The sequence below is a fragment of the Piliocolobus tephrosceles genome, chromosome 1 (genome assembly GCF_002776525.5).
Source record: "Piliocolobus tephrosceles isolate RC106 chromosome 1, ASM277652v3, whole genome shotgun sequence".
NCBI classification, from domain to species: Eukaryota; Metazoa; Chordata; class Mammalia; order Primates; family Cercopithecidae; genus Piliocolobus; species Piliocolobus tephrosceles.
This window is the reverse complement of record NC_045434.1, coordinates 199065835-199076807: the sequence shown is the minus strand read 5'-3', so window position 1 is coordinate 199076807 and position 10973 is coordinate 199065835. Positions and strand designations below refer to the sequence as shown.

Genomic DNA, 10973 nt, shown 5'->3' with positions numbered 1-10973 from the left:
AAAGAAAGAAAGAAAGAAAGAAAGAAAGAAAGAAAGAAAGAAAGAAAAGAAAAATCTAGTCAGGTGTGGTGGCTCATGTCTGTGGTCTCAGCACTTTGGGAGGCTGAGGCAGGAGAACCACTTGATGCCAAGGGTTTGAGACTGGCTTGAGCAATGTAGTGAGATCCAGCCTCTAAAAAAAAATTAGCCAGATGTGGTGGCAAACGCCTGTGGTCCCAGTAGCTCTGGAGGCTGAAGTGAGAGGACTGCTTGAGCCCAGGAGGTCAAGGCTGCAGTGAGCCCTGATTGTGCCACTGTACTCCAGCCTGGGTGACAGAGTGAGACCCTGTCAAGAAAGAAAGGAAGAAGGGAAGGGAAGGAAGGGAAGGGAAGGGAGAAAAAGAGAGAGAGAGGGAGGGAGGGAGGAAGGGAGAGAGAGAGAAAGACAGATCTTACAATAAAAAATTCAAAGACCTGTAATCCCAGCACTTTGGGAGGCTGAGGCCGGTGGATCGCTTGAGGTCAGGAGTTCGAGACCAGCCTGGCCAACATGGGGAAATCCCGTCTCTACTAAAAATACAAAAATTAGCTGGGCGTGATGGCATGTGCCTGTAATTCCAGCTAGTTGGATGGCTGAGGCAGGAGAATCGCTTGAACCCAGGAGGCAGAGGTTACAGTGAGCCAAGATCGGGCCACTGCACTCTAGTCTGGGCGACAGAGTGAGACTCCATCTCAAAAAAAAAAAAAATTTTTTTTTGAAAGAAAATACGGTTATTTGGGGGTAGAGGGATTTGGGGAAATAGTTTTTCTTCTTTGCACATCATGTATTTTATTTACTTTCCTATAAGGAGCATCTACCACTTTTACAAAACTAATGAATTGATATCAAAATAAAATACAGCTCTTGTCACATGAAATGTTTAAATTAAAAAAAAAATAATTGCCTTGATAGTTTAAAAAAATGGAGGACAACACAAATACATGTAAGTAGAGAACTGAGTAAGTAAATTATAGTAGTCATACAAACATTGTACCCCCGTTTAAAAATACGTTATAGAAAAGATATTTACAGTAATTTGGTAAGTGAAAAAACGGGTCATAAAACAGACTGTAGAGTATTAACCCATTTTTGAAAAATATATATATATGTTGCCCACCCATAGAAAAAACTGGAAATATCCATGCCAAAATGTTCACAGTGGTTTTCTTTGGGAAATGGAATGACAGGTGTTTTTCCTCCCTTCCTTTTGCTTATTTATATGTCATAAATCGGTTTTATCCAATAGAACTTTCTGTGATGATGGAAATGTTTTCTATCTGCCTTGTTCAATATTATTATAGCCACTAACCACATAGGAACTACTTCACATATGGCTAGTTGGCCGGGCCCTGTGGCTCATGTCTGTAATCCCAGCACTTCGGGAGGTCCAAGTGGGCGGATCACTTGAGCCCAGGGGTTTGAGACCAGCCAGGGCAACACAGCAAAACCCTGTCTCTACAAAAAAACACAAAAATTAGCTGGGTATGGTGGTGTGTGGCTGTAGCCCCAGCTACTTGGGAGGCTGAGGAGGAAGGATCGCCTGAGCCCAGGACATTGAGGCTGCAGTGAGCCATGATCGCACCACTGCACTCCAGTCTGGGCAACACAGCAAGACTCTGCCTCAAAACAAAATAAATAAATAAATGTGGCTAGTGAGACTGAAAAATGAAATTTTTATTGTATTTAATTCTAATTAATTTAAACTTAAGTGGCCACATGTGGCTAGTGGTTACTGCATTGGACAGCATAGGTCTCAAGTGTTTACCAAGAACACACATACTGGCTTTGCAAAGAGAGAAAAAGAGCTTTTCTTCCTTTATTTTTTCCTTGTGTGTTTATTTGTTCTGCCCTGGCTTCTTGAAGAGCTCCTTTGAAATCCCAGGGAGAGGCAGTGAATTCAAGGGCTTTGCAAACTGTTAAGTGCTGTACTCAGGAGATGCTGCAGTATGAGACTCTTTTTCCCTTTGCCTGGAACCCTTTTTCTCCTCTCCTTACAGGCTCCCAGCTAAGATAGAGCCCTGACCAGAGAAAGCATCTTTAGGTGGTCTCTCCAGGGGGAAGAGAGTATCCTGGGGTCTGGCCCCTGAAGCTAAGGCCCTCTCCTGAAAAGACTTTCCAGCATTCATTCACTCATCTATTCATTCAACAACCATTACTAGCCCTCCTCCTTCTCACCAGTGGCTGCACTAGGCCCTGGGTACAGTGGGGTGGCTTAAAGTCTAGGCTTTGGGAGGTATGGAGTGGTAACTCACAGGGCTGGGACACAGAAGGCCAGCTCAGCCACCTGTGGGCATGCCCCTTAATTTTCCTAAATCTCTATTTTTCTCTTCTGTAAAAGCAGGAAAATAGTGACACTGTCTTGCCAATCCCATAGGGTCAATCAGGGCTGGGAAAGTGAATTACAGAGGGCTGCAGAGATATTCGTGATCAAAGAATATGCTTTCCTGGGAGAATAAGTGGGTCGTGAGAGCCAGCTCCAATGCCCATGTAGATATTATTATTAAAAATATTTTATCAGCCGGGCGTGGTGGCTCACGCCTGTAATCCCAGCACTTTGGGAGGCCGAGGCAGGCAGACCACAAAGTCAGGAGATTGAGACCATCCTGGCTAACGTGGTGAAACCCCGTCTCTACTAAAAATATAAAAAATTAGCCAGGCGTGGTGGCACGCGCCTGTAGTCCCAGCTACTCGGGAGGCTGAGAATTGCTTCAATCCGGGAAGAGGAGGTTGCAGTGAGCCAAGATTGTACCACTGCACTCCAGCCTGGGAAACAGAGCGAGACTCCGTCTCAAAAATAAATAAATAAACAAATAAATAAATAAATAAATTGTATCACAACACATCACAGTTTCTTTAAGAGTAGTTAAAATATCAACCTTAAGGAAACCAGGAAAAGGGTGTTATCATTCATCCATACAACATTTGTTGATTCTCACTGAAGTTCCAGGCCAAGGTGGGGTAGGGGATCAGTCTGGGAATATGGGCCTGGGTTATGGCCTTGCCCTTGGGGACCTGACATGGGAGAAAGACACATAAGGAAATAGCCCCTTTTTATTCATTCATTCCTCTGGCATATGCCAGCCCTCTGGGGACATAATGAAAGACATCCACAGCCTTGCTCTCAGGAAGCTTTTAAAGGAAGTGGGGAGGCAGATATTCCTCGAATAGCCACTCAAATACATAATTATAAACGGTGATAAGAGTTAAGGAGAGGAAGTACAGAGTGCTATGAAGACATCGCGGGAGACCTTGATGTACTTGGTGGTGGGAGGGTCAGAGACGGCATCTCTGGGGAGGTCAGCATCTGAAGCAGTTGAATAAGGACTGATAGGGTGAGGAAAGAGGGTCCAGGAGGCAGAAACAGCATGTGCCAAGGCCCTGAGCTGGGAGAGGGCAGGGTGCTTGTGAGGCCAGTGTGGCTGGAACCCGGCTGGCAGAAGGAAGGGGTGAGTTATGCAGCTGAGGCTCTAGTGGACCATACTTAGGAACCAGTGAAGGCTTCAGGGAAGGACAGTAAGGACAGCTGTCCACTCTGGATGGAACACTGGAGGGGCAGAGTGGGCGAGGCATGGGCACAATGACAGCTGGTGCCGGGGAGGCAGCAATGGGGTAGAGAGAAGGGGAGAGTGGGTGCATAATGAGCATGATGGCAGACTGCGCCAGGGAGACAGCAGGGGATTGAGAGAAGGGGAGAAATTTGAGGGCTGCTTGGGAGGTAAGTGGGGCAAGACGTGGGGTTGGATTGGCCCTGGGAGAGGTGGCAACAGAGGTCCCAGTGAGTAAGCTCTGTGACCCAGGAAGGGCTGGCTAAAGCTGACCTGGGGAAGGCCTCCCAGATGGAGCGGATCTCCCCCGCATGGTGAAATAGGTTGCAGCACCCCTGGTGGACAGAAAGGAGAAAGACAGTCTATCGCTGGCGAGCAGAAATTCAGCTGGGAATTGTCAGTGAAATGAAACTAACATTGAGTATGGATCGTGTACCAAGCCCTTTCTAAGTGCTTTACCTTCATCACCTCGTTTAATCCTCCCAACAACTCTACAAGGTCGGTGGTATTATCACTCTCATTTTACAGACCAGGAAGCTGAGGCTCAGAGAGGCGCTGCCACTGGGATGTGGACTCCAGGAAGCCTGACCCTATCTTGCCTTTTAATCATGGCGTCATACAGCTCTTGTGGTTTGGGATGATTAGAACCTGAGAGAGTTGGAGAGGGGAAGGAGAGGGTTGAGTCTGAGGCTAAGAGATGGGCTGGGACCAAATCCCGGGGGGCTGCTGGTGTTAGATTTGGGGGTGTTGACATCATTGCAGATGAGTGGGTAGCACATTCTTAGGGAGAAGGTGGTGGGATCACGTGTGCTTTTCTGAGAAGTCACTCTGGGATGGGGCAGAGAGGAAGTAAAAAACAACAGAGGAGAGACAGTGAGGCAGGGAGTGGATATGAGGCCAGGGCAGCAGGGCTCTGGGAAGGGTGAACACTGAGCAGACAGTTCCAAGGTAGATCTAACAGGTGACTGGGTGGTGGGAGGTGAGAGGTGAACAATCAAACGTGGGTAAAGAGTCACATTGGTTTTATTCATTCACTCAGCAAACTTTTATTTTTTTTTGAGACGGAGTCTTGCTCTGTCACCCAGGCTGGAGAGCAGTGGCTCCATCTCGGCTCACTGCAACCTCCACCTCCTGAGTTCAAGCGATTCTCCTGCTTCAGCCTCCCAAGTAGCTGGGATGACAGACGCGCACTACCATGCCCAGCTAATTTTGTATTTTTTTTTCTTTGAGATGGAGTTCTCGCTCTGTCGCCAGGCTGGAGTGCAGTGGCGCGACCTCAGCTCACTACAACCTCCACCTCCTGTGTTCAAGCAATTCTCTTGCCTCAGCCTTCCAAGTAGCTGGGACTACAGGTGAGTGTCCACCACGCCCAGCTAATTTTTGTACTTTTAGTAGAGATGGGGTTTCACCTTTTTGGCTAGAATGGTCTCAATCTCTTGACCTCGTGATCCGCCCGCCTCGGCCTCCCCAAGTGCTGGGATTACAGGCATGAGCCACCGCGCCCGGCCAATTTTTATATTTTTTAGTAGAGATGGAGTTTCACCATGTTGGCCAGGCTGGTCTTGAACACCTGACCTCAAGTGATCTGCCCACCTCAGCCTCCGAAAGTGTTGAGATTACAGGTGTGAGCCATGTGCCTAGCCCACTTAGCAAACCTCTATTGAGCACCTACTATGTACCAGGTCTTGAACAAAGTGCTAAGATCGTAGAGAAAAAGGGTGGGATTGCTGGCCAAGAAGGGATATGGGAAACCTGGGAGAGGAGAAGGGAAGGGAGGACAGTTATGGATCTGGCTGGGGATGTACCGAGTTGGTGGGGGCAGGGGACAGCCAAGGGACAACAGCCAAGGGGCAGCTGAACACGTGGTCTAGGACTCAAGAAAGAGGTAGAATTTGAGATGCAGGATTTTGAAAATCAAATCTTGAGCACAACTTGATAAACTTACTGAAAATTGTTGACTTGTACCCTTAAAGTGAGTGAATTGTATGATCTATAAATAATACCTGGATAAAGTTTTAAAAATACAATTAGGAAAAACCCAAGAAGTCTCAAAGTTCCTAGGAAATCATGAAACAAGAAGGGAGAGAACATTCCAGTCAGAGGGCAGAGGGCGTGAGTGAAACCTGGGGACCTGCTGGAGTGGGCATGGGATGTGGCTGAAGCCAGGGGCTCTTAGCAGGGATGGAAGACGGAGCTGCAGCCTCGCTCTTTAGTGTGTTGTACCAGTCATGTCACTGAGCACTGACGCTGCAGTCTGCATCTTGGAGCAAATCAATCCTCCAACAACCCCAGAAGAAGGGATGCCAGATGAGGAAACTGAGGTTCAGAGAGGTTAAGCAGTTTACCCAGTCACATTGCTATTAAGAAGGTGTAATCTTTTTTTTTTTTTTTTTTTGATATGGAGTCTTGCTTTGTCGCTCAGGCTGGAGTGCAGTGGCGTAATCTCGGTTCACTGCAACCTCTGCTTCCCGGGTTCAAGCGATTCTCGTGTCTCAGTCTCCTGAGTAGCTGAGATTACAGGTGCCCGCCACCATGCCAGGCTAAGTTTTGTATTTTTAGTAGAGACTGGGTTTCACCATGTTGGCCAGGCTGGTCTCGAACTCCTGACCTCGTGATCCACCCACCTCGGCTTCCCAAAGTGCTGGGATTACAGGCATGAGCCACCACGCGCATCTTAAGGGTGTAGAATCTGAGATCCATCAGCTCCAGAGTTTGGGATCTTGAGTAACAGTTTCGCCGCGTTTAACAAATGTCCCGGGCCTGGAGCTGAGACACTGGCGCTTCTATGGCGCCATCTGCTGGCCAAAATGTAGAGCTCAACGGGCGACGGAAAGGCGTTGGTTCTGAGGCTTGACAGGATTCCCTTCGGCCCTCTTCTCAGTTCTGTTTCTCCCAACAACCCTGAGTGGGTGGTAGGCAGGAATTGTCCAGCCTTATCTTACCAATGAGGAGGCCAAGGCTTGGAGAGGAGAGACAACTTCTCAAAGATGATCCAGAGGAGTAGAGGAGGCCCCGGGATTCAAATCCCACTCCGTGAGGTGCTCTCCACCTCCCGCTGTCCTCAGTGTGGACTTAGGTCCCAGAGCATCTGCACCCCCTGAGGGGGCGAGGCCAGTCCCCTCCCTGGCTGGCTTGTAGACGGCGACACAGGTTCAGGTAGCGGCCTGACCTACCCAGCTCTGTCTCTGGGGTGGGGTTTGACCTGATGCAGGTTTGAGCCTGTATAAGGCTCTGTGGGGAGTTAGGGTAGGGTTTTCAAGGCTGAGCAGAAAGCTTCCACCCCAACCCTCCACTGGGGACTCCAAGCAGGTGACATTTCTGTTTGGGAGCTGGCTGCCCCTTCCCTGTCCCCAGCCCTTCAGGAATTCTGGGTCTCAGGCTCCGGAAAGAGGGAGAGGAGAGAGAGAGGAGGCCCAGGCAGAAGTGCAAGGACAGTAGGCTGAGAGAATGAGGGGTATGGGGGTGGGGCCAGAGCAAGGCCACAGCGAATGACTGTGACAGCAACTGTGCTAAGCAGAGCTGCCACTGTGAAGGGATAAGCGCTGCAGAGGTGCTTTTTGGGAATTATGAGCCTTAACCTTCCCTGTGGTGCTCAGAGGCGGGGAGGATCATGACCCTCATTGACAGTGGAGGAGCAGTAGCTGGGAGCTTGAGTGATGTGCCCAGGGTCACATGGCCAGTGAATATGAAGTCAGAGTCACAACCCAGGGAGTTGTGACTCCCAGAAGGAGGGGACTGATGGGAAGCAGAGCGAAGGAGCAAAGGACCGACTATTGGGGCGGCCATCAGGCTGGAAGTGGGGAACAAAGGCACCCGGCTGCCGGGCCGTCCCATGGCTGCCATCGTGTGTATGAGTGTGTATGTGTGCCAGGGAGGGAGAGTGTCTGAGAGTCTCAGTTGTCAAATCTTGGTGACACGCTGGTGGCATGGGTTGTCTGACTGTGGCTGAGCAATCTGTGTTGTTGAGGGGCCAGGAAGGCTTCTTCTCTCCCCCAAGAAGTCTGGGTCAACTTTGAGTCAGACTTAAAAGTCACCTCTTTTTTTTTTTTTTTTTTTTTGAGGCGGAGTCTCGCTCTGTCGCCCGGACTGGAGTGCAGTGGCCGGATCTCAGCTCACTGCAAGCTCCGCCTCCCGGGTTTACGCCATTCTCCTGCCTCAGCCTCCCGAGTAGCTGAGACTACAGGCGCCTGCCACCTCGCCCGGCTAGTTTTTGTATTTTAGTAGAGACAGGGTTTCACCGTGTTAGCCAGGATGGTCTCGATCTCCTGACCTCGTGATCCGCCCATCTCGGCCTCCCAAAGTGCTGGGATTACAGGCTTGAGCCACCGCGCCCGGCCAAAAGTCACCTCTTAAAAGTCACCTCTCCTGGGAAGCCCTCCTCCTGGATTGCTAAAATGGGGTCGAATTCCCATGTTACACACTTGCAATGCTTCTCCTGCCAAGTACTTATCATAAGTGTAAGTGGTTAAATATTTGTATTTACCCGGTAGAAGCCCTGTGTTCTGACCTGGTAGTAGTTGGAGCTGGTTGTAGGCACATACCAGGACTTTAGATAAAACCAGATGTGCAGGGGCAGGTTGCAGAGGGAAACCCTGGCTCTGAACATTCGTTGTCTCCTGAGTTCCAGGCTGTGGGTTTTATTGAGAGAACGGAGACTGCTGGTGAATTCCCAAGGGGGTTAATTGGCGTTTTATCAAGCCAGCTTTCATTGTGTCTGCTTAATATTCATCTCTCCAGGCTTCCCACCAAACTGCAAAAGCTGAGGTGACTGCCTTGACCCTACTGTGTCTCTAGAACTTAAAGCCCTGTGGATGGTTCTGGCACTTAACAAACAAATATTAAAGGAAAGAATGAATCAATGAAGCATGGGTTTGGGTGTCGGGCTGGGTAAACCAGGTTTGTGAGTGAGGGGATGACGGGATGGGACCCAAGCAGGGCTGGCATGGGTGGCAGCAGAGAACCACAAAACCACGAGTAGTCACCTATGTGATGATACCTCCTGGAGTTGTTCAGAGCAGTGCACAGCCTGTGGTAGGGGGCTGGCTTCTCTTAAACGCTGTTTGGGGAAGAAGAGCCTGACAATAGATTTTCAGGAACTGGGGAGACCAGAAGGTGCCCTGATTCCCTTCCTCCCTGATCTCCCCTGGCACCAGCTCCTTGCTCATCCTCCTTGCTTCTCCAATGTCTTGCAGCTGCAACATTCTGAACAGCAGTCCAGCTGTGAGGGGAGGTGCCCGTGGCAAGCCTCAGCTGACCCTGGAGAGGCCGTTAAGACCTGGCTGTCGCCTCCACAGTTGCTCAGAGGCAGGTGAGTCTGGTTCTCTGACTCTCCCTCCTAGAGGTGGGCACTGAAGTCAGGCCCAGGGGATGGGAAGGAAAGAGACCAGGGCTGGAGAAGGCAGCCAGCATGTCCCACTTCCTCCCCAACTGCCACTCTAGGTGGTGACCCAGGTGACAGGGTCTCTTTGTCCTCCTCCCTCCCAGACACCCCCCTTGCCCTGGGTTCTCAGGAAAGTGGGGAGGCTAAGCAGCTCATTCTAGGCAGTTGCGCAAACTGCCCCACCAGGCGCCTGGCCAGATGCTGCCCCAGACACCTCCCTCCAGGCTGTCATCCTCCACATCACTGGGACCAGTAGTAAGGGAAATAGAAAGCTCCCCAATGCCCTCTACCTGCAGCCCAGGCCTGATCCTGAGGCATGGCTGGCTCAGAGACAGTGACAGTGGGGTCAGAGGGTATGAGACAGATTCTCCATCTACCAGAAACAGGCAAGTGAGCCCCAGCCTCCTCGTCTGGAATGAGGGACAACAATAGTACCTATTTCATAGTAAAGTTTCTGGAACATAGGTGTTCAATAAATGACAGATGCTACCATCACTGATTACCAATGTTATAAAACTATAAACAGAGAAGGGTGGCTTTGTAAGAAGAAGAAAAGAGATCACTCTCTTTCCACCATGTGAGGACCCAGCAAGAAGGTGGCTGTCGGCCGGGCGCGGTGGCTCAAGCCTGTAATCCCAGCACTTTGGGAGGCCGAGACGGGCGGATCACGAGGTCAGGAGATCGAGACCATCCTGGCGAACACGGTGAAACCCCGTCTCTACTAAAAAATATACAAAAAACTAGCCGGGCGAGGTGGCGGGCGCCTGTAGTCCCAGCTACTCGGGAGGCTGAGGCAGGAGAATGGCGAGAACCCGGGAGGCGGAGCTTGCAGTGAGCTGAGATCTGGCCACTGCACTCCAGCCTGGGCGACAGAGCAAGACTCCGTCTCAAAAAAAAAAAAAAAAAAAAAAAAAAAAAAAAAAGAAGGTGGCTGTCTGCAAGCCCAGGGAGAGAGCCCTCACCAGGAATCTGCTGGCACCTTAATCTTGGACTTCCCAGCCTCCACAACTGTAAGAAATAAATGTATGTTGTTTAAGCCACCCAGTTTGTGGTATTTTGTTATAGCAGTCCTAGCTGATTAAAAAATACTGTCTCCTATAACCTATGAGTTTTGTTTCAAAGCACTTAACACAATCTATAATTATACATCTACTTATGCCGTTTATCTTTTTAAATTTTATTTTGTTTTATTATTTTTGGGGGATGGAGTCTCACTCAGTCACCCAGGCTGGAGTGCAGTGGCATGATCTCAGCTCACTGCAACTTTCACCTCCCGGGTTCAAGCAATTCTCCTGTCTCAGCCTCTGAGTAGCTGGGATTATAGGTGTGCACCACCACGCCTGGCTAATTTTTATATTTTTAATAGAGACGGGGTTTCACCATGTTGGCCAGCCTGGTCTCAAACTCCTAACCTCAAGTGATCCACCCGCCTTGGCCTCCCATAGTGCTAGGACCCGGCCTGTGCAATTTATCTTTTTAAGTTTTTCCTGAAGTATAACAAACACAAAAACACACAAATCCTGTGTACAGCTCAATACACCTTCACAAAATGAACCCATCTGCATAACCTGCCCCTAGGTCAAGAAGTGAACATAACCAGCTCCCCAGAAGCCTCCTTGTGACGCCTCCTCATCACTACCTCTCCCTGGAGGTAGTTATCGGATAATTATTCATTTAGTTATCAATGTGGGTGTCATCTGTGTCCTCTATGGATTATCTTCTTAGGGCTGCTGTAACAAATTACTATAGCCTTGGTAGCTGAAAGCAACAGAAACTTATTCTCTCATGGTTCTGCCAAAAATCAAGGTGGGCTGGGCGCGGTGGCTTGTACCTATAATCCTGGCACTTTGGGAGGCTGAGGTGGGAGGATTGCTTGAGCCCAGGAGTTTGAGACCAGCCTGGGCAACATGGTGAAACACCATCTCTACCAAAAAAAAAAAATACAAAAAATAGCCAGCTTGTAGTCCCAACTACTTGAGGGGCTGAGGCAGGAGGATTGCTTGAGTCCGGGAGGTGGAGGTTGCAATGC

General features: G+C 49.5%; 1 protein-coding gene across 1 annotated transcript in view; it reads left to right on the top strand.

Moving 5' to 3' along the window:
* Nucleotides 1-9965, top strand: part of MDS2 (myelodysplastic syndrome 2 translocation associated) — a 28886-nt gene extending 18921 nt beyond the window's left edge. The window contains exons 4-7 of the mRNA XM_031936135.1: nucleotides 8192-8328; nucleotides 8757-8872; nucleotides 9471-9540; nucleotides 9872-9965. Coding sequence (XP_031791995.1) covers nucleotides 8192-8328; nucleotides 8757-8872; nucleotides 9471-9540; nucleotides 9872-9965 — 417 coding nt within the window. The remainder of the gene's footprint in view (nucleotides 1-8191; nucleotides 8329-8756; nucleotides 8873-9470; nucleotides 9541-9871) is intronic.
* The last annotated feature ends 1008 nt before the right edge of the window (nucleotides 9966-10973 follow it).